The sequence below is a fragment of the Sturnira hondurensis genome, unplaced genomic scaffold (assembly GCF_014824575.4).
Source record: "Sturnira hondurensis isolate 20B ecotype Veracruz unplaced genomic scaffold, ASM1482457v3 Scaffold0010128, whole genome shotgun sequence".
Classification (NCBI taxonomy): Eukaryota; Metazoa; Chordata; class Mammalia; order Chiroptera; family Phyllostomidae; genus Sturnira; species Sturnira hondurensis.
Genome location: NW_028082759.1, coordinates 34,012,092 through 34,036,051, shown reverse-complemented (window position 1 = coordinate 34,036,051; position 23,960 = coordinate 34,012,092). Strand labels below are relative to the sequence as shown.

Below are 23,960 nucleotides of genomic sequence, written 5' to 3'. Positions count from 1 at the left end.
GTCCTCAGATAAACAGGGATAAGCATGCCTTGGTGTGCCCTTCAGAGAAATAAATGTCAGGTACCTGGCACAGGTACAGTGTGTGTTGTGGTAGCTATTAGCAACATTGTTATCATTGTTGGTTTAAAACAAAACATCCACAGCTAGCAACTAGCAACCTAGCCAGGCTTTACTTCTACAACCTGAAAATGAGGGTGATACTTCCTGTACCAGTAATGGTGTGAAAATTAAATTTATTTCCAAACACGATCTTTTCACCCGAACTCTGTCTCCTGTCTACCTACTGGCAAGCTCCAACTATGTGTTTAATAGCCACCTCAAACTCACCACGTCTAAAACTAAGTTCCTGGGATTCTCCCCCAGCCCTAAATTTTTTTCTATTTCTTGACCTCTGTAAATAGCAACTCCCAACAAACACCTCGAAGCCCACCTCTGAGTCCTCTCAGTCCCCACACTCCTGTCAGGTCTCCTTTGCACGTCCACTGCTCCGGCCCAGGCTATGTCACCTCTTAGGGTGGGGTAGTTCTAATAGAAGTAAGTATCTATTAGGTACTCGCTTCTTAAGATACTTTATATTTTATACATTTGTTACTGTCTCTCCCTCTTACCAAAAAGTCAGTCTCCAGAGGGCAGGGATTTTTGTTCTTTTTGTTCACTCCTCTATCTCCAGCACCTTGAATAGTATCTGGCCCATGGTAAGTATTCAGTGAATATTCGTTGAGTGAAAATGGTTCATCCCCTACTTTTCTTCAGTCTTTGCACAGATGTCACCTCCTCAGGATAAGAGTGACACCCTTGTCTATTTTCTGTACAGGCCTGACCACTACAGCTAATATTGACAGCACACACTTATACTGCACACTCATTATGGGCCAGCTCCTATTCTAGGGGCTCTTAATGTAGTATCTCAATTCTCACAACCCTTGAGCTCTTTATTACTTTTTTAATAAACATTAAATTATTACATGCTAGACCATTAATATGTGTCTTGCAAATATTAATGAATTTAATTCTTACAGCCATCCTCAGATGCAGTTAACCCATTTCACAGAATAGGAAGCTGAGTCACAGAAAAATTAAATAACTTGCCTGAAGTCACACAGCTAAAAACAAACTAGAGTCTTGTTCTTAACTCTTTTAATATACTTTCTCTACTAGCACATCTCTAGCTACCCACTGTACTGATGAGACAAGATTTAGAATCCTTAATTCAATATGCCTGAAAATTGAAAATTGGATTACTCACTGGTCATGTTCCTAAAAAAATTTATCCCCAAAAAACAATCTTGAAAAATCAGAATTGGTCCCTTACCATTCTGTGGTCTCGTGTTTTAGTGTTTGGGATGGCATCTGGGTCCTCTGTCATCAGTGGAGAACAAAAACAAATGAAAAGGTTAGAAAACATTTAAAAAGTGAAATAAATTTTCGAGTATCTTTTATAACTCTGATGGAAATTAATTTTCAACGATCACATTACAGTCTGTTTTTAAGTTATTACTTGCTTACTAATAAATATAACCCAGTATTCAATCTAGTTAGATAAAACTCCCCTGTTCACATTAATGAATATGAGTAAGTAAAATCACTGTGAACTTGAACCTGATGCCTACAGAAAAAGAAAACAATGCAGGATTCTTCACCATCTTCTCAGAGTCCCACAGTCTGTGTAGAGAGCGGTTAAAGCGGAGTTAAGCGGGGCCTTCCACACATCAAAGGAAGCTAACTCACTTCCGGCACCCGGTCCCAGGGGCAAAGATTTTGAATCAGGTATCCCCAAGGCCCCTCTACAATTCGGCCAGCATCCCTGTGTGTTCCTCTGAATAATACATTTTCTCCTTTTAGATACTGCCACTGGGAATAAATAGACGGCCAAAGATAGCCTGTATTCGCACTCCTTCTCAGAATATCTTATAGACATGTTTGTGATTGTCTTACAGTTAAACCACATCCTTGTAAACTGAGGTGTCACAGTGTTTGTTAGAAGCTGAGGTGAGTGCTGTTGGGGACGAATACCCTCAGTGCCAAACGCACCTGTGTCCAACTGGGACTACTTTTGGGTCTCCCAAAGGAAAATTCCACTGAAATGGATAGAAAGATCGAAAAATGTACTTGCTTCTCTATGGACAACATGCTATTTATCGCAGAATTTGGATTATTCTGCTGTCAGAGGGTGATCTAGGGAACCACTGTTTAAAATGCGTGTCAGGTGGAAAGAAAACCTCCCCTGCACCAATCGTCACCCATGTCTTCAGACCTGTGATACGGCCCAAAGCGCCCCAGGCCTCTTACTCCTGTGACTCTCTCAAGTGGTGAAGAAAGGCTACTCGGACGTGCAGGCCACAGCAGCCTGCCAAGGTAGGGTCTGAACTTTTCCTAAACACAACCAACTGGACTGGCGCTTCCTAATCTCATTACGTAACTTGCATTTTTATGACTCAGGTTCCATGGCTGCCCTCAAAGGCCTGAAGGCTGGCAGAGCTGGTGATATACATGTGAGGGTCATGCAGTCACCCACCCCGTCAACAGGGACCACAGATGCTCTGAGGCAACGAGCCCCAATCTGTCTCCAGGTGCCCGACTACCTCCACCCCCAGTTACACTCACAAGGGACCCTAGCTTTCTCCCTTGCAGCATTCATTGTCAGCCTTACACTTTTTAGCATATGACTTCTCCAATACAGTATAGCTGATCCTTTAGACTTAGTGCCATATCAAAATTTAAAACAGACACACACAAAAGAGAAATGCCCTACAGGGCACTGAATGTTTGCCCAGCACTCCTCCCCTTGGGTCCTAGATCCTGGTGCCACAGGGCCTAGTCCAGGCACTCAGTCCTCCCGGTTCTAAGTGAATGGCTGGGCCCTGCTCGTGCATGGATACCTGACCCCGGCGAAGCCAATCAGAGCCTTTTCTGGGACTGAAGGCCAAAGGGTCATAAGATCACAGAGCTGCCAGCAGAAGGAGCCTGCTTGGGACTGAAATTAATACAAAAGATGGAGAAAGAAAGCAGACAACAAAACCCACTGATCCCACTGGAAACAGTAATGATTATGTCTTACCTTCAGCACTTTCCTGCATTTTCAGTCTATTCAGCCTCTTCTGCTGCGCTCTCAGCAGGGCTTGCTGCTGAATCTCTAAGGTGTAATGATCTCTTGGAGGATCTGGGTACATAAGTTTCAGATCAAGTCGTGTTTCTGAATCTGGTCAAAAAAAATAACTTATAAAACTTCAATATTCAAATAAGATTTTCTGAAACTTCACTGTAACATATGAGTAATGTTAATTTCAAAAACAAGGAACAATATAATGAGGCATCACCAGAGACATTGAAATCATAATACAACTTAACACAAAATTAATATTCTTGAAAGAAATGCCTTTTCACAAAACCAGCAACATTATAAGGAAGCCCCCAGAACAAGCAACAGCGTGTGTTGCATTTATTCTCTCTCCCTACCACACAACTCCCTCGAGATGCCATTCAGAGCAGACAGTGGGACAACTAGGGACAGATGCAGCCCGCAGTCTGTCCTGTGGTGGAAACGGGCAGCCGTGAGGCAGTGTACTCGCAGCCCGTCCCTGTTATACAAAGGAAGAATGAAAATGTTCTGTTACTGGCCAGTTAATATCTCAGCCCTTGCAAATATGCAAAAAAGCAAGATAAAGGCAGACTGGCTAAAATTTTGGGGGGCACATCATTACTGGAGGAAATCAGAATTCCCCTATGCTTCAAATTCAGGAAGATCGATCTATCCGAATGAAAATGTTAAACATTAATTTTTTAAATTTTGAGAATATAAATAGTTCATACATTCCAAAAGCCTTGAAAATATTCCCTTTGACCTACTAATTATACAGCTTTGTTGTAATTTTAAAAAATTATCCTAACTATGTAAAAAGCTTTATTATGATCGGAAATTATCAAAATAATGGTGAAAAATGGAAATCATGTAGAACACCTAAGATCTTAAAAATGGTTAAGAGCCAAGTTAACAGAAGAGACCATAGACATAAACTTAGTTGGACTGGACCCTGACTTCACTAGCTTCAGACTTGGTTGAAAAATGAGATATTAACAATTAAGTCATACAACAAATGAGAATTAGATGTGGTAATTACAGGGAAATGAATGGCTCAGTTTATGGTTTAAACTTTTTTGGTCTCAAGGCTTCTTCATTCTCTTAAAAGTTGAGGACCTTAATGTCTGTCTGTCTCTTTCACACACACACCATCTTAGAAAATTAACACTAACAAGTTTTTAAAACGAGTATATACGAGCACAAATTCTGTTAGCTTGAGACCAGTAAAGTCATCACATGCCATGGAGAGAATAAAAATGAAACACAAATAGTATCTTAGTTGTAATAAAAAACAGTTTTCACCTCACAGGTTCCCTGACCAAATTGCCTTAACACACTATCTGGAATATAGTAAATAATCAATAAATTATAGCACAAAAATGAACTAGTGTATGTAATTGATGACACTTGTAAATCTAAGTAAAAAATAAGAGAAAATATCAATTATGTCTTTTTTTTTTAAATTAGGCTCAGAAAGACTAGAAAACATCCAGAAAGTGATTTTCCCCTCTTTTATCTGTCTGTATTCAAAACTTCCTACAATAGATGCTACTTTTTAAAATAAGAAAAAGAAGAGAGGAAATTCTGGTTTGGCTGGCAGAGACCATCGGAGCACATGTCCAGCAGCCTGCCTCCCCGACTCCAGCGCACACTCTGTGGAAAGCCCCTGAGCATACAACACCAATTTTCGCTCCACTCGGCCCCTGTGTACCTTGGCCGTGCTCTTTCCCTAATAAGCCTTCTCTCTTCCTACGACTACATCAAATCTTCTCTACTCTCTTCCTTCAAACATCCTGCATTTCCTCCTGTCTACTCAGGGGCCCTGCTCTCTCCCACTGCTTTGTCCAAACCCTTTTCTATTAACAGCTCTAAACATTAGCATCCAGAAAGTTCCTCCAGCTCTGGGCCCTTCTCTCCTCCTTCCCAGCCTACTTCCAAGACTTGTGCTAATTCTTCCGACCTATTGCCTAATTAATTGGCTTCTAATCCCATAATTCCACACAAAAGATCTAGCTGAAGTCAGCAATGGCCTCTCATCCAACTGACACTGTCCAATATCTGAGACGATCCTTCTCTGACACATTATCTTCCCTTAGCTTTCAGGATACCACATTCTCCTGCTTGTCCTCCAGTCACGCTGGCTTTTCCTTCTCAGTATCTTTCCTAGGCTCCTCGGATCTGTCCACCCTCCATTAAATTCCAAGGGCCACTCTTCACACTTTGCTGTGGGGTCCGATCCACTGCGGAGGCTCTGTCAGCACAGTTAGCCGAGGTAAGGCTTCAGACAGATAAACTGAAAAACTAAGGTATACTAAGTATTACTCACTTAAAACTCGGATCATAAATAAAACCTCTACTTTAGAAAAAAGATACAAACATGTTTAAAGATCCCTGAATACAGGTAGAACACTCCCAGTGTACCTTAAAATACAGCGTTCTACTCACCTCTGTCTTTCAGCTCATTAAAGTCACAAATATTCTGAAAAGTGACAGGGTCTAAGCCCTTCGGGGACTGTCTCCTGACAGGAGCCTGCAACCGATGTCGAGCCATGTCAAATATATCCATGGGGTTCCTTTCTCTTTTCCTATAAGAGACAAATTATGATAAATGTGTGTTCTATGGGAAGAAATTCTGGCTCATGTTTTACTCAAGAAGTGTAGCATCTTTCACCAGAGTACATTGTAAACATCTAATATGTCACTTCAATGCCTTATATTAAAAAACTAGGGTATGTATAAGGGCATTGTTTATAATCTTTCAAAATACCAGATGCAAAGTACTTTGTTATAGAGTAAAATGATTTTTGCTTTACGTTAAGATGTTCGTGTCATAGAAGGATCAGTCTTTGAGGTCAGAGACACCAAGATTCAAAGGCTTGCTCTGCTGCTTACTAGCAGCTCGGCCTTAATTTCAGCATCTGGGAGAGGCAGACAGTACCTAACCCCTTTTAGTCTTAAGAGTATGAGGACTAAGTGAAATTATATACTGTAAGTACCCAGCATAGTGCTGGACATGTATTAGGTACTCAATAAATGTTACCTTCCTGCCCCCCAGTCTAAGATAGAAATTATACAGAAATATGCAGTATCAATATGGTACCCAGTATAATGAGTTATTATCCACAGTCCCCAACAGTAATTTTACAAAAGGCTTTCAGAAAACTTGATACCTAATTAATTAATACTCTATTCCTGTGAATCAATGTAATAGGCAGCGAGCTCAGAAAGGGAGTTTTCTTCTAGGGCTTTTGGGGGAGTGATGTTAAGAGAGGACAGGGATGGGCATGGTGCTCTAGCCCTGAAAATAAAATGAAACCAGCCATTTGCAGCTGTTTCCCTCAGCACTAGTTTTGAAAATGCAGCTCTAAGCCACAGGTGTAAGAGTTGGCCAGACTGCGGCCTTCACTTCTTTACTCACTGAATCTCCCCCGGCATCTGCAGGGGAGCGGTGGGGTCCCAATGGGTATCACCCTGCTTTCCTAGAATTCAGTTTGCTTTCAGGGATGGACTCAGCAGGGCCACAAACCACCTCCCCCTGGCTGACCCAGACCGCTAACAGTGAACTGCAGCGGAAGCTCAGTAAAATGTAAAATGAGCACTAGAAGGCCATTAAATACAGAAGTCCTACCTACTTTCATTAACACCAACAGTTAAATAGGCTGCCGCGTTAGGAATTAGGTTATTAGATCTGTGCATGTGAGCGAGCTCGTGTTTGTTTTGTGCCTAGTACATAGTAGAAGCTCAATAGTGTGGTGAATTTAATAAGTTTGTTTATGTGAAACTATTACAAAATTGGAATAAAGAGCCAACCATGAGGTGTCTCTGATTATGATACATGATTAAAATTATACCAAAGTAATAAATGTAGTTAACTAGTTCTTACAAAGTGACTGTAATTCTAACATATCTAACTTATCTAACTTAACATGTGGAATTTCCAAGGCACTTTCAAATATGCACATTTATTTATTCTTCACTAGAACCTCATGGGGTAGAAGTCACGGCCTGGTTTCTCTTTCATTTAAGTTTCACACTGGTTTGCCACAACAAAGCACAGTCTTCAATTTCTAAATGAAAATTAAGTAAAATATCAACAATCCATTGACTGAATTAAGCATGCTTGTTTAGACTACAGAAGCAGCAAGAATTAAGGCATTAATAATAACAAAAATAAATATAAAAAACATACCTCTCAACTACTAAGTAGCAGTTGGCCTACCATGGAAGAATTAGTCATTGAAAATTGCCACCTCTGCTTAACATTTCATTATCTAGCCAGGCTGTATCTTGAAATCTCCTAAGTAAACTTTGTTTACTTAGCCAGAAAATGCTTGGAGAATGCCAACAAAAATCTAAGCAAAGCATAATGCTACATATTAAAATCCTACCACATATGAGATTAGAGTCCAAGACAGTATGAACATAAATTATAGCCCTGGCTGGTATAGCTCAGTCGGCTGGAGCACCATCCCGTAAACCAAACTGTCATGGTCTCGGTTCCTGGTCAGGGCTCGTGCCTAGGTAGTGAGTTTGGTCCCTGCTCGGAGCATGTAAGGGAGAGATGTTCCTTCCCTCCCTCTCTTCCTCCCTTCCCCTCTCTCTAAAATCAATAAGCATGTCCTTGGGTGAGGATAAAAGTAAAATTAAATAAATTCTATACAAACTGGTCAACACAGGCACAATTACAGATATGCTTATGACTGAGTATACATATATGCATTATCCTGTTCTGTCCAAGGCCTAGAAGCAATGACAGGAGCGACAACCAGCATCCAGAGCTTTGTTTCTAAATACCATTCCCCAAGGGGAACCAGAGCCCTTCAGAGGAATGTTGCTTCTTGGCCTGGGGCAGGGGCAATACAAGGTGATCCTCGAGCATCTTGTAGAACCAGAGAGTAAGGAAGTGCTCAAAAAAAAGAAAGAGGATGGAGACATGTCAAAGGGACACAGGAGCCAACCTTGAAAGAGCTCCCAATATTTGGCCAACGCTGCAACTCTCTGAGAGACAACATAAAATAATCTAGTACTGGATTATAACCCAAAGTACAAAGTAGATACACATGAGACAACAGTGATATGAATAAATGACTGCATAAATCAATAAACGGGGAAGAAGAAATCAATTTTTCTTACAGAATTCTAAAAAAATGCATTAGGTATATGACACCTCCATGAGATGGAGCTTAGTCCCACCGCACTCCTAGTGACTCATGTGCACAGGACAGTAATGAGGTAGAGAACCTGGCAAATACCACCATAACCCAACAAGGAGGGTCCCCATTCCAGGGATGTCACGGGGATGCAGTGGACCCCTGATATGCAGTGATGAGAGGGGTACCCTGTGCTATTCTTTCCCCAAACCCTTAACTCCAGTCTTATGATAATGCCAGAGAAACCCAGATGGGCAGCCATTCTACAAAACACCTGGCTGGTCCTGCTCTGGACAGTCACAGTCATGAAAACCCGGGAAAGACTGAGAATGGGCCCCAGAGCACGGTAATTAGGAGACAGGACAAATGAATGCAGTGTGGTCCTTGGCTTGGCTATATCCTGGAACAGAAAGAGGACATTACAGAAAGACTGAAGAAATCCAAAAAGTCTGAAATCTAGTGAGCAGTAACATTCTAATGCCAGCTTCTTAGTTGTGCAATGCAAATGTACCCAGGTACCTTGAGATGTTAAGTCACATGGCAAGCTGGGTGAGGGGTATATGGGAACTCGCTGTACTGTCTGCAAGTTTTCTATAATCTAAAATTATGCCAGAATAGACTGTTTAAGAAAAAACCTTGTATGTTACCCGCTACATTGGTTTTACCATCTACTAGAAGAGTACAACCACAATTTGAAGAAGACTGCCTTGGAAAATTTGTGAGTCCTTTAGGCAAAAATGTTCAGAAATAGTTGGTTGCCTGTAAGTTACTCTGCTGAAAAATAAGTATTTCAGAAAAAATACATTGTTAAAGGAAAATGTAAAAATAGCCCTCATAATGTTATTGCGCTAATTCCAACTCTGACATTTTCCATTCCTTTATCATTTTCCTCACAAGGACCAAATTTCTGCCTGATTCTGCCGAAGACTAAGAAAAGGAAGTAGGCGGATTGTTTTGTCTTGTCTACTCTGTGTCTTCTTCTAGACTTGTTTCCACTCCCCCTCCCATCCTGGGCTTCCCCAGCATTTAGGTTCGATTACAAAGCACCTTAGACATTCATTCCCCTAGGGTACATAAAGTCCCAATTAGTCAATTATTTTTCATTCACTAGTTTCTGCAGCAGACAATTCAACATAAAGACAGAGCTTGAAGAACGGCTGCTCCCAATACTGATTTTTCACTAAGTCTGACCCTATTAAACAGTTTATGGTTAGGGATAGTATTTTTAGTTTTCCTTCAACAAATGCTACTTCTTTCTTCCTTTTGCTTTCTTTCTTCTCTCCCCAACTTCTCTGTCAATACAACCACCATAAATACAGGCTCCGGCAAAAGTAACACCAATGAACGTGGCTGGTAGGGTACGTGAATGTCTCACACAAGATGGACAGCAATTTGAACATTTCACCTAAAATGCCACATGGGGCTTCAGTGTGATACTGTTATGTTCCAGAATTACATGCTTATGATTTTGTAATTAAAGATTTTGTAATAAAAAGTGGGATTTATGCCGGACCCTGTATAGTATTAGCAGTACAAAAAGACAGTTGCAATGCTCAATTTAAATATATTAGGTTAAATACATATTCGTTAAAACGTCCAGATCTCCACAGTGAATAAATTCAACAAGAGTGGATAAAAATTTTATGAAGGCACCTTTACATAAAGTTGAGGAAAGCAAATCAAAAGCATCTGGATTTTAAAATGACTTGTTTTGCCAAAAAAGCAGGGGTGGAGAAAACCTACCCACCATGCTACAAACAATAAACAGACTCAAAAGTCACACACTATTTTTGTATTAGTTGCACCAAATCCCTCTGCACTAGAAAACCTGTATAATTATTTAGCTAGATTTCTCTTGGGAGGAAAGGCTATTTCAGTCACTCAAACTTCACTAACAATCTGTTAAAAACATCTTCAAGCATGCAAACTATTCATTCTATCTAACCAAGAGGGCTTTACCATAAAAACTAATTAACGCTGGTCCAAAACTACAATTACTGGATTGGTTCTGACTGACATCTGACTCCTCATCCTGAACACAAACATTCAGAACAAATAAAAAGGGCAGCTTGGAACTTACTTTATATGAATTTCATCATCATTGTCCAAGTGTCGCAACCGCCCCTGTAAACGCCGCTCTTCACTACGAAGCTGTTTTCTCATTTCTGATAATTCCATAATTACATTTTTTTTCTCCTCTGCAAATTCCCATGGATAAGGAAAAAAATAAGATAGGCATAAGAACAGATGATTAAGCATCAAAACATGGCCTGACATCATAAAGCTAAAATGCTCAGAGAGACATCTTTATGAACATTATCTTTAACATTTTCTGTATACAGATCACATTTATAAATGTCATTAAGACCCACAAACACATTTCTGATAATATGGGACTTTCAACAGTTAAGAAACATTATGGAACCGGGGGAGAATGCCACCGTAAGGGGCCGCACAGGGGATCCCTCTGCAGTGGTGGAACAGCTCTGTGCCTTGGCTGTGTGGTGGTCACACAAATTCCACACAGTAAGAATGCAGAGAACTACACACACAACATAAACACATAACGATGCATGTGAAACGGGAAGTCTGGTGGACGCCTGTGGAATGCCGCGACGTCCATTTCCTGGTGGTGACACTGTACTATGTAAGATGTTACCATCAGGAGAGACGCAAAGGGTACCCAGGTCTACATTGTTGACCTGGAATGTTCTACCTGCAATGTTCTGAGCCTATTAATTACTTGAAAATACAGAGCTAAAAAACGTCCTAGACTACAGGTTTAATAGTTAACTGTACCTTCTGCACGGAGCTGATTTTTCCTGGCAGGTACTGGCGGAGACTGAGCCCGAGACACAGAACGTTCCTGTTTAAAAATCATGACAGATGCACTCAGGATGTCATCCCTACTCAGAGCGAGAAGGGTACACTTTTTTTTAGAAGTATCTATATATTTAAAAAAAAAACTCCCACTATCCTACCTGTAAACTTACCTACATCAGTTTTTCCTTCCCACCACAATGGGAAGGAAATGGGAAGTCCTTGTCCCATCCAAAATAACCCCTTAACCTGCACTCTATAGCTGATGACTCCATAAATTAGGCCCTTTTCTCCTTTTCCTCTCTCCTTAATCTCAACTATGCTTCAAAATCTGTCCCTTTAAAACAATTCTCATCTCACCTTTCATCACTATCTCTTGTCCATCCCCTCCTTCCCTTCAGAAACTTGCAGCTTTAAAGACAAGAAATGCACTACAGTGTCTACATCCTTATTCCCACCCACTTCTCACCACCCAGCTACTGCCTTTGCTGTGCACCCCACTACCCTGTTCCCCACTAACCCCGTTCTCTCCAAAGTCACCAAGTGATCCAACTGACGCACTCAGCGGGCACTGTAAGCCATTATTTTACTTGGCCAGTAGCAACTGACATCACTGCCACTCACTGTCACCTTTCTGCCTCTGTCTCCTTCCTCTGCTTCTCGAATGTTGGCGATTCCCTAGTTTTACATCTTCAGCCTTCTTTACAGCCCCTGAACGCATCCTGGACAGTCTTATTCACTTGACAAGCAACAACGTTCATGATTTCCACAACTACAAATCCAGCCCAAACCTGTTTTCAACCAGCTGCTCTTTAACCTCACCAAAAACTTGACAGCTGTCACTGACTCCTACCCACCACAGTCAGTACCACTGTCTCTTGAATGCATCTTAATACTGTCACCCCTTCTCAGTTCTTATTTTCATTGTCTTTTTTTAGACAAGCAAAGTCTCACAACAGAATTTCTGCAGAAGCATCCTGGCCTCCAACATACATCTCCACACCGCTCCCTGAGAGAACATTATGCAAGACAAGTCTGGCCATGTTCTTCTTCTGTTTTAATATTATAATGAATTCCCAAACATTGTCTACCACAGACCTACTGAATCAGAATCTCAGAGAGTGGGATTCAGGAAGGTGGTGTTATAATGCTTGTCTGTTCTGGTAATTAACCTAGCAGCCACTAGTCTGTGGAATAAAGTCAAACCTCTTACCACTCCACACTATACCCTGCATATGTTCTGATCTCCACATCCCCCGCCACGTTGCTCAGGTATTACCAGACCACACCACGGTGTATTCTCCACGTGCCATGTGGCTTACACTTCCCTCCCTGATTTTCACATGCTGAAAGTCCCTAATCCTCATCTTTATGGCAAATTCCTACGCACTCTTTAAGAGTCAACTCCAGGATCAACGCTTCCAAAACAATTTCCCAGCTTTCTTTTGACTACGGCTCAGTCTAAAGTATAAGGGACTTCATTAGCATGAAGGGACTTCATTACAACAAGTTAAAAGATACATTACTAAAGAAAAGACCTTGAAGGCTTTGACAAAAAAATGTGCTAAATTATGATTTGTCAAAAAATTTAAACTTTAGGGCACCAAGACCTATCAGTTACAACCAGAGCAACAGCCAAGTTAATGAAATATAGATGTTATCTATATTTCAGATCTGGAAAAAATTTAACCTAGCTAAATATCCTAAATAAGAAAATCTCATTGAATTCCCCCAATCAAAAATAACTTTGCTATGATTAACAAATCATAAGAACAAAGCATATACTTGAATATAGGAATTTATAATGCTGTCAACTGAAGGAGGTCTTTGGACTTTGCTTGCAATTTTGTTCTGAAGAGCAGGAACCACAGGAGAGGGCTGCCTCAAGCGCTGAAAAAAAGAAATGCATACAGATGCACACATATACCAGTACTCATATGTGCACACACACACGTACATATACTCTGTGTGAGTGTGCATATACACATACCCTTAATACTCGCCCATCTAAGAAGTTCAGAATGTTCTTCATTTTATTTAATACCTTTTACCAAAAAAGTCAGAAAAACAATTACATAAAATAAAGCATATCTGTTATGAGAAACATAAATGGATTTCGATATCCTGATTAAAATACTATTCTCAGATAAGGAAAAAAATAATTCAGTAAACTTAGGTATAGCAACAGCATACTGAGTATAGGAAAGTAACGAAAACAAAAGTACAGCCAAAGTAAAAAACCACCCTAACAAAAGAAATAGTACAGCCCTGGCTGGTGTGGCTCGGTGGATTAAGCACCAGCCTGTGAACCAAAGGGTCACCAGTTATATTCCCAGTCAGGGCATATGCCTGGGTTGTGGGCCAGATGCCTGGTGTGGGGGTGTGTGAGAGGCAACCACACATTGATGTTTCTCTCCCTTTCTTTCACCCTCCCTTTCCCTCTATCTAAAAATAAATTAATTAAAAAAAGAAATTGCACAAGACAAAAAAAAATCCCTTTTATGAAAAACAACAGACTTCAACACCTAAAATCTCAATCCCCTGACACCAAAAGCATCATGCATGAAGAAATTTTCCAGATCACAATGTGGTTCTGCGTCTCCATACGAAAATAAAAAAGAATTTCAGTTTACAGTGTAAAACAACTAACAATTCCCAACTTCACATTAAAATCAAAATGCCAAAAACCTAAAAACTTTTTGACAAAATGCAGTAATAACTATCAGGGTAAAAAAAACCTCTCCAGACGAGAGTGTATGTGTAGATGTTAAACTGTTCATTTTGCACAGTAAAAAATCAAATATTACATTCACTGGTGACTTCAATAAAATTAGAAATATATACTGTAAAAAAGACCTTTTTTCAAAAAACTTCTACATGACCACAAGTAGTGTCTTAAAGACAAGGTTATGGTCCAAAAAACAAATTCAAAAACTAAATAAATGTACAAGGCAACTAAAAAAGATTAAAAATTTTGACAAGTAAAAAGTAAAAGTAACAAAAACATGTATCAGGCAAACATAAATAAGGAGAAATGGCATCTAGCAATGATAAGCTCAGAATTAAGGGCAAAATGCATTAAACAGATCAAAGCTGGTTTAAAACTTCATGGTACTCCTTGGCTGGTGTAGCTCAGTGGATTGAGCGCGGGCCTGTGAACCACACGATCGCGGTTCGATTCCCAGTCAGGGCACATGCCTGGGTTGCAGGCCAGTTCCCAGCAGGGGACACACCAGAGGCAACCATACATTGATATTTCTCTCTCTCTCCTTCCTTTCCCCTCTAAAAATAAATAAATAAAATCTTTAAAAAAATAAATAAAATCTTTAATTGTGAAGTACAATCTTTAATTGTACTTCACAATTAAACTTTAACAGCCATAAAATTATATAAGAAATAGCATTCCTTCTTAAACATAATTAGAAATTTGCAGAAACACAACTGTGGGAAACTAACAAGTCTCTTTCATTCTAAATAACCTAATTAGCAATAAAATATTCTGTGTTCCCCACCCAATTTTGTTGTAAACCTAACACTGCTCTAAAAACTAAACTTTATTAATTAAAAATAGTAATATGACATTTGAGTACTATACTTTAAAAAGCTTAATAAATATATATACACAACTTTTTATATTAAGAATGAAGACTATTGCCTAACATTCCTAGAACATTGAAAATAAAACATAATGATCTTACTTATAAATTTCTTTTAAAGTGATCTTTTTGTGAGTCTGCTTAGAAGAAACAATGTTTGTATAAATTTCAATTTCTAAAAACATCTGGACTAAACTTACAAGACATGCAGAGTTTTTAAAAAGTGTTGTCTACAAGCTGATTACATCTGAACCCTTTAGTATGCCTGTAAAAATGCAGATTCTTGGGATGACCTTAGACTCAGTAAATCGGGTACTTTGTAGATGAGACCCAAGAACATACATTTTTAGCAAGTCCTTCATGATACTTATACATACAGAATTTTAAGTACAGCTTTGAAATGTGAGTACAGGTGTAAACTAAATCCTCTAAGGGGCAAGCAGCTTTCTACAGAGAAAACCTGTCTAGTTAACTTTGATTCATGCCCCGAACTGTGAACTTCAACGCCCCCTATTTCAGAGATGCAGACTTGAACTCAGTCTGTGGTGAGCCACCAGTTTTTCTTCTTTAATTTCCAATCCATGCAATGCATCAAGGACAAATTTGTAAACAGAGTCAGAACACATTACTAAACAAATAAAAATTTTTAAAAAGACATTATACAATTCAAGCCCAACTTGTTATCAGTAGATTCAACAGATATCAAATTACTGTGACAAATTGCTACATAAGTTTCCAAGCACTAAGTCTCAATTTCTGTACTTACTTTTGTCACGAATGGTCTGGAGGCTGCTGGTCCTTAGACCATGGGAACAACACAAGAAGAGCTAAGTAACCCTATTACACTCATGGGGAAAATAGCAACCCAGCCCAGGGACATCCTCTAGTAAAGGAAGTTAGTGCGCACACAAAGGCCGCTGTTAAAACAGAAAAGACAAGTGCCCCTCCTCCACTCTCTGCCTTATGCCAGTAACTCCACAACTCTCACACTGAAAGTGGTTACACTACAGGTTTAACTGGCAATTTTCTCTGAAGCTGACCTTTGTTTCTTCCCGAATTACATTTTCTCTTTCATAGTAGTGCTGAAGTTGTTGCTTATGTTTTTCTTCTTCTTCTTTCTTCTTTTTCTCTGCTTCTTTTCGTCTTTCTTCAGCTAACCGAATAAGCTCTTCATTTTTTAGTCTTTGCTTTAAAATAAAGAGAAAAAATATATATATATATACACTCTATACATACATTCTTACAGCCCATTCAGAAATGTGCTGCCTATTTGTCTGAAATAAAGAGATGTACAATTGAAGATATAGGTGCTACAGTGTTCCTAACATCAAGAAATTGTCTGCTTAACAATAAAATATTAGGGCATCTTTTATAACATCTTTAGACAGCCTAAACTATTTTTTAGCTTAAAAAGTCATTGCTTATGTCTTCTTAACTTGGTCTCTCAATTTAATAAAATAATAACCAATGAATGAATACTGATCTGGTATTTTCTAAATGTACTACAAGACTGGTCTCCTCTGCAAGCAATAAATACCTTTTCAAGTCAGAGTAAAATTTTCACTTTCAGACTAAGTAGAAAAATAAAGTAGGAAAAAAATGCACCTCCTCCTCTTTCTCCCTTTTCTTCTCCTGTTCCTCTTCATACTCTTGCTGGATCCGCGCCCTCTGTTCTGCAAGCCGCTTTTCTTCTTTTTCTTCTGCAATCCTCAGCCTTTCACGTTCTGCTTCCTCTCTTTGCTTCTTCTCCTCAATCTAAAGAATTAAATCTAGTTATTTCTCTGTAAACTACTGAAAAGTTGGAATACCACTTAAGTTTTCCTAGTAGCCTATGAATTCAATATTTGTATCATCTTTATGCAAGTTAAATTGACCTCAATTTCTCATTTTCCTATATTTTATTAGGGAGGCTACAGGATATAATCTTCAGAGCTATGAGTAAAATTCCAGCTCCACAAAATATTTTAAAACTGTGTGGCCTTAAGAAACTTGTTTGTCTCGCTGGTGTGGCTCAGTGGATTGAGTGCCTGCCTGTGAACCAAAGGGTTGCCAGTTGGATTCTCAAGTCAAGGCACATGCCTGGGTTGTAGGCCAGGTCCTCAGTAGGCAGCGCTCGAGAGGCAACCATATTTTGATGTTTCTCTCCCTCTCTGTATCCCTCCCTTCCCCTCTCCAAAAATAAAATCTTAAAAAAAGAGAAATTTTCCTGTTCAACTCTCTTCTCTTATAAAAAGAGTTATTAATGCCTGTATCTCAAAGGATTGCTCAAAGAATGAAAAAAAAAGTATGAAAAAAACAGAAAAGTTCCTCCTGCATAAAAGGTACTTAGTAAATAATTGATATTATTCTACAACAGCTGATAAAGAGATGTCTCAAAGGTCCTTGGCTTCATTAGTAGCCTGAAACAACAGTAGAATCAATATTTCAGCATTCAATCATTCTTTATGCAAGAATCCCCCCCTTCAGAATGCCCTTTCTTCCTTCTTAGCTATTGCCAAACTGTAATGTGAAAAAGGATTTTGGCCACAAGGACTCATAATTAAGTTTCATCTTGAATGCCACCTATGGCATGTAGTGCTGAATACTCGGGGGAATAGCCCCCGGCAGAGTCCACGATCTGAAGGAAGGGAATCCTCAGAGCGAGTCTGCATCCTCCCCGTGTGAAGTAGAGAAGCATGTGTACTGGGTATCCAATAGATTTCTGTTACTCTTCAAGATGCATTGGTTGTGGCTTTGCATATGATTGTATTATTCTTATCTGCAATGCCTCTAGCTTCAGGCCTGCTTTATCTACTGCTGTCAATCTTTGAGCTTTAAGAACTTGAATCTTCCTACATCTTCCACAATTTTGCATGCTAAAGCTTTATCCACCACTCCTATCTCACAATATTATTAAATATGCAGCACAATCCTAATATTTAGTACTAAGCAGTAGGCACATAATCATTTCTCCTAGACAAAACACTATTTATGGTCTATAGGACAAAACCTCACATTTTACACTCAGTTCCCCATTTCTTCCTACTCCATGAAAAAAAAATTATAACCAGGGTCATTAAGGATCACAATCATAAATGGATCACACACCTAATGAATCCACAGAAATGTCATTTCAACAGAGATGCTGCAGTCGTTCAACAGAGAGAGGAAAACCAGCTTCTAGGTGAACGGTCGTCAAACCGTATGACACAAAATGCTTCAAGGCTCCTGTAAATATTCTATTAAATGTGTTATTTTTAAAAGTCTAATAAAAAATGATATCTGAAAACTCACATGTGTTATTTACCAAATTAAAATTTTGGTCAATAACCACAGGAAGACTTCTACTGAGTTAACTTCTATTTTTGGTGCAGACATGGAGCCAAGGCTTCTGTTGCCATCTTTGGGCACAGATCTGAACATTTTATAACAGCTCTTTTAAGAATTAAGTTTGGAGACTTCTGGCCTAGATGGAGGTGTAGGTGGAAACACTGTACCTCTTCGCACAACCAAGTTTACGAACAACAAATATTTAAAAACCATAATGCAACCAAAACAGAGAGAAAATTAAATTGTACCGAAGTCTGACAACAATGAACCATTCATCCAGACCAGTAAGAGGGGCAGAGTTGGTGGATGGCAGAGACGGGTCGCGCAGGAAAAAGCGGCCGAGACTGACCCAGGCACGTAGGCAGTGGTTGGCAGATCCCAGGCATGGGGTGGCAATGGGAAGACCCAGTGAGGGCACAAGGCGACTGGCTCACCGCGATCACACATTCATGTGCAGATAAACCAGGCAAAGAAGCAAGCAGTGAGATAGACCACACAACCCAGGGCCCCAGCGCAGGGAAATAAAGCTTAAAAGTACCGATTGGAAAAACTTTCAGGGGTTGAGGTGCTAGGAGAGGCTCAAAGAGAGTTTGTTGGAGAGACCCATAGGGTTCTGGAGGGTGCACAAGGCCACACATCTGGGAACTAGCACCAGAAGGGCCCAATTTGCTTGTGGGAAGCAGGAGAGGAGACCAAAATCCAAGAGAAAGGAGAAAAAAAATGACATTGCCCCTCTCTGACCCCACCCCCACATACAGCGTCACAACCCAGCGCCTGAGTTGCCCCACCCTGGTGAATACTTAAGGCTCCGCACCTCATATGTTATAGGTGCAAACAGACGAAAACATTATGGCTCAAGAAGAAGAACAGCTCAAAGCTCCAGAGCCAATACTTCTAAGTGACCAAGAGATAGCCAGCCTATCAGATGCAGAGTTCAAAACACTGGTGATCAAGATGCTCACAAAAATGATTGATTTTACTCAAAAATTAGATGAAAAAATGAAGGTTTCACTAACTGAAATGAAGAAATGCACAGGGAACTAACAGTGATGGGAAGGAAACTGGGACTAAAATTAATTGAGTGGACCAAAAGGAAGAAAAAAATGACCAAACAGAAAACAATGAAGAAACAAGAATTAAAAAAAGTGAGGAGAGGCTTAGGAACCTCCAGGACATCTTTAAACGTTCCAACATCCAAATTATAGGGGTACCAGAAGGGGAAGAGGAAGAGCAACAAGGGTAAAACTTATTTGAACAAATAATAAAAGAGAACCTCCTCAATCTGGCAAAGGTAATAGACTTCCAGGAAGTCCAGGAAGCTCAGAGAGTCCCAAACAAGTTGGACCCAAGAAGGAACACACCAAGGCACATCATAATTACATTAGCCAAGATGAAAATGAAGGAGAGAATCCTAGAAGCAGCAAGAGATAAGGGGATAGTCACCTACAAAGGAGTGCCCATCAGACTGTCAGTGGATTCCTCAAAAGAGACCTTACAGGAAAGAAGGGGCTGGAAAGAAGTATTCCAAGTCATGAAACCCAAAGACCTACATCCAAGATTGCTCTATCCAGCAAAGCTTTGATTTAGAATGGAAGGGCAGATAAAATGCCTCTCAGATAAGGTCAAATTCAAGGAGTTCATCATCACCAAGCCCTTATTATATGAAATGTTAAAGGGACTTATCTAAGAAAAAGAAGATAAAAAATATGAACAGTGAAAGGACAGCAAACTCACAGTTATTAACAACCACACCTAAAACAAAAGCAGACTAAGAGGACAGCTAGATTAGGAGTGGAACCATAGAAATGGAGATCACATGGAGGGTTAGCAACAGGGGGGTGGGAGGAGGAGAAGGGGGGAGAATGTGCAGAGAATAAGTAGCACAGACGGTAGGTAGAAAATAGACAGGGGGGAGGACAAGAATAGTGTAGGAAATATAGAAGCTAAAGAACTTGTGACACATGGACATGAACTAAAGGGGGAGAATGGGGGGAGTGGGTATGCAGGGTGGAGGGGAATAAAGGGGAGGAAATGGGACAACTGTAGTGACATAATCAATAAAACATATTTAAAATAGTTAAGTTTGAGGGTATTTCTTGTGTGACACTATATTAAATACAATTTAGCCAGTTCTCTGTTAGACTTGGAAAACTGGGGAAGGTTAAGAGGCTGCTAAAAGAAAAATATGTAAACCACCATCTGAGGGCAATCCTCTAATGGGTCCACTGAGGGTTTACAGGTGGGAGGCCTGAAAGCTGGACTTACTCTGAAACTAGGAGCGTCAAAGCTTCCCCATTACCAGTAGATTTCTCCTGAAGGGAAGACTTCCTAGAACCCCCTACAGATAGATACAAGTTCTGCACCTACAGATGTGATCCTGAAGTCGGGAGACTTGGTTCCAGCACTGGCCTCCCAATGCTCTGCCACCATGGACGCACCTCTTTGCCTGCATTACAGTTGCATGTCATAAAATTAAATGCGTTCCTCAGAGGGTTTTAAGGTTTAATGCAGTACTACATGTAAAAGTATCTTATAAACAATAACAAGCTATACAATTTCAAGATTTTAGTTTATTTATTTCCTGAACTCTACCCTAGACCATGCGAACACTTGCTTAGTACAATAGAAGCTACTTAAATTTTGACTTGTTGTCATTATGGGTACCACACCATAGGGTCTTTCGAGTTCAACAGGTTAACTCTATGACCATCAAAATGCTGGTGCCTGACTTGAGTGACTAATACCCTTGGGTCCTCCAGTGCCACTCTCTCATATTCAGAATCTCTATTCACTCTGGCAATCCTTAGAAAGGTCTTTCCCTCCACTTCCGTTGTCACCACTCTAGTAAAATGCCCCCTACTTCAAAACTTTTCAGCCTCCCAATAATATATCCTAAACACTAATGCCAGATCAATCATCCTTAAGTCAGCTGCCTTATGTAAGCATCCACAAAGTTAGGATTAGAAGAATATGACATGTTAGAGTAGAATCTCTGTAAGAGGAATTTAAGAAATTGGGATTAGATTGGACAGCCTTAAATGTCAGACTAAGGACACTGGAAATTCCTCCAGGTTTTTGAGTAAAAAAGAGTAATATGTGAAGTCATATGAAAGGAAGATTAAGCAGACCACAGGAGTAATCTGAAACTGGAATGTGAGTGTGGGAGGGGAGAAGAAACTGAGTCCCTCATGGGCAGGTCTCTTGTTCATCGCAGGCACCCTCTGTAGTGTCCAGCACAAGGGTGGGCAGGGGACAGGAGTTCAGTAACTTTGTTTAATAAACACTCTATGATCAAATGCCTTCTTTGGGCATTTTTAGTATTTTTAATGCTACTTGTTTACATACATAAATGCAGCAAATAAATGCAGGTGTGATTACATCAAATTTTTAGTTATTTACAATTATACTACTGAGTTAAGAATATCAAATCTTTTTAAAAAATATATTGACTTTCTACTAATACATAACCATCTAAAGACTATGCTTAAGAGATGAATTTGGCCCTGGCTGGTGTAGCTCAGTGGATTGAGCACGGGCCTGCGAACCAGATGGTCGTGGTTTGATACCCACTCAGGGCACATGCCTGGGCTGCAGGCCAGTTACCAGCAGGGGAATACATGAGAGGCAACCATACATTGATATTTCTCTCTCCTTCCCTCTCTCCTTCCCTTCCCCTCTAAAGATTAACAAATAAAATCTTTAAAAAAAAGAGAGAGAGACAAAATTGTATTAAGTCTTTCAGTTTTAGAAATTTCAGCACTTTAACAATTAGCGATTTTTAAAAGTTTAGAGAAGATTAAGTCAACTGGTATACCTAACACTAACATGTCTTCTTATTCTTTTCTCAGATATAAGCAACATAATTTTATTACTGCCTATATCTGATATAAATTAGACATTGTAGATAACTGCATGGCATTTGAGAATTTATTCTTTATCCTGTGAATAAAATTGCATCAAGTTCAGTTTATTGAAACTCTTATGAAACTTTTAAACTAAGATCAAGTAAACATTTCACCTGAAACCGAAGAAAATTCTTGTATAATTCTTGCTGTCTAATCTGAAGTTCAGTTGGAGGCTCACCAAATACATTTCCTCGAGCAAAAGGGGAGCTCTGCATTTGCACATGACCTTGAAAGAGAAATTTTGCAAAAACATATCATTAGCCAATGCTTAGAAAATGCAGACATTAATAAATACTAAATTCATGCTTTGAAAAAATGTGCTAAATATGGAAGTCCAGAGGTTACAATCAGAAAAGGAAAATTGAGATTGGAATCAGAAGTTAACAAAAAGTAATGAAAGAAAGAAAAATAGTGCAACTAAAATAAAATTAAGAGTTGAAGAATCATAATATATCTGTACCTGAAGGACACCAAGAAAACTTAAAAGCTAAGTAACTCTGATTACAGCAAAGGCTTTAAAGTAAAACTTATTGAAAACGAACAAACAAACATTTAAGTTCTTATAGGTGTAAATATCCTTTTCTTAAGAATACTGCTTAATTATATACTAAAACATACTATGTATACATATATAGAAATAACTAAATTGTCTAAAGAATCAGTAAATCCAAAAGTCTTCCCATCCATAGTTAAAACAATAAATGAAAAAGTAAGGTCCAAAAACATTCTAAAAATTAAAATGACTCCTCATGATTACAATATTTTTTTACTTCTATTGAATTAATGGGACACAAACATGAATAATAAAAATGTTATCTGTAAGTAGTATTACACATTCTGAGAAAGGAAAAATATTATTTCATAAAAGCAAGTTAAATAATTATACCCCAAGAATCTCTGTGAATGCAGAAATAAATAAATGGCATTTAAACTTAAGCCCTATATAACTTTTTGTATTATTTTTCATTTACTGACTCATTCTTTATACCATAAATCTAAAGCATTTATTTCTCTCACTTGTGGTTTGTGTAGGCTGACTATTTGTGAATTGAGTTGCCATGCAGGTCTCTTTGCCTCCATATTTAGATTTATTAATGGTCCCCTACAACTCCCTATAAGGGGACTAAATGGTAATGGGAAAAAATCCAATTAGATTAAATTTTTAAAATGTACTTACTTTAAGAAAACACTACTAAATAAGTAAATAAATAAATTTTTAAATGCTTCTTCAAATAGATCAGCAGAAAATCAAATCAATACTTATAAATACATTATAATCTTATGCTATGGTGAAAAAGCTGATCAGCAAAACAAAAAAGAATGGGATATTTCACTTTAATGATCACTCAAATTCTAAGCCTTTGCGGCAATTAGAGAAGAAATATTGAAGACAGGAAAAGACAAAGTAAAATAAATAAATTATAAAAATAAAACCACAGAGAAACACTTGTTCTACACAAAATAAATAGACTATATCTAGGCATCATGGTAAGTCAGATTACTATGACTTCAAAAATATGGTTCTTCCTCCAAGAACCATAAAAAAGGAAAAAATGAATGCTAGTAGAAAGGGCCTCAAAACAGACTTAGTGAAGACAAAACATTCCAGATGATGAACCTTAAGCATACATTGTAACATTCAATTTTCAGATATATTCAAGTTCCCTAAGGACTTTAAAATACTGAATGTACATATGTGTATACACACATAATATACATATATGTATACATACACACATTCATACACATATATGATGACATAGAAACAAATTAGATGACTTAGCTTCTTGCACTCAGAAAGTCTATTTTAGGCTACTGGGGAATGAAAATTAATTTAGGAAATTTCAACTCACAAAAAAGGGGGAAATCCTGGCAGCATGCAGAAAGGCCACAGGCAACAAATTCTGAGCACATACAATCATCAAGCTTGAGCTCTCTCTCGGGGAGGGGGCTGTGGAAACTGTTTTTCCAGAATTTGCTGGCAAGCGGAGCTAAATGCTTATTACTAACACAGAGAAAGTCCTAGGCTGAGACAGAACTACAAACAATACAGGGTGCGGGAGAAAAGGGCAAAGAATGGGGTCTGAAGCACGGAGATGTC

At 39.0% G+C, this 23,960-nt stretch overlaps 1 protein-coding gene and 1 long non-coding RNA gene across 2 annotated transcripts in view; one reads left to right on the top strand and one right to left on the bottom strand.

The window, feature by feature from the left end:
- The window catches only part of CSPP1 (centrosome and spindle pole associated protein 1), a 101,138-nt gene that overhangs the window by 11,668 nt on the left and 65,510 nt on the right, over nucleotides 1–23,960 (bottom strand). Inside the window, exons 18-26 of the mRNA XM_037058676.1 lie at nucleotides 21,973–22,085; nucleotides 16,251–16,400; nucleotides 15,686–15,832; nucleotides 12,835–12,939; nucleotides 11,029–11,095; nucleotides 10,310–10,427; nucleotides 5,525–5,664; nucleotides 3,059–3,199; nucleotides 1,313–1,359 (exon numbers count right to left, since the gene is read on the bottom strand). Coding sequence (XP_036914571.1) covers nucleotides 1,313–1,359; nucleotides 3,059–3,199; nucleotides 5,525–5,664; nucleotides 10,310–10,427; nucleotides 11,029–11,095; nucleotides 12,835–12,939; nucleotides 15,686–15,832; nucleotides 16,251–16,400; nucleotides 21,973–22,085 — 1,028 coding nt within the window. The remainder of the gene's footprint in view (nucleotides 1–1,312; nucleotides 1,360–3,058; nucleotides 3,200–5,524; nucleotides 5,665–10,309; nucleotides 10,428–11,028; nucleotides 11,096–12,834; nucleotides 12,940–15,685; nucleotides 15,833–16,250; nucleotides 16,401–21,972; nucleotides 22,086–23,960) is intronic.
- On the top strand, nucleotides 2,276–4,506 carry LOC118995537 (uncharacterized). Its single transcript, XR_005068301.1, has 2 exons — nucleotides 2,276–2,355; nucleotides 2,440–4,506. It is a non-coding gene; the product is annotated as an uncharacterized LOC118995537 (long non-coding RNA).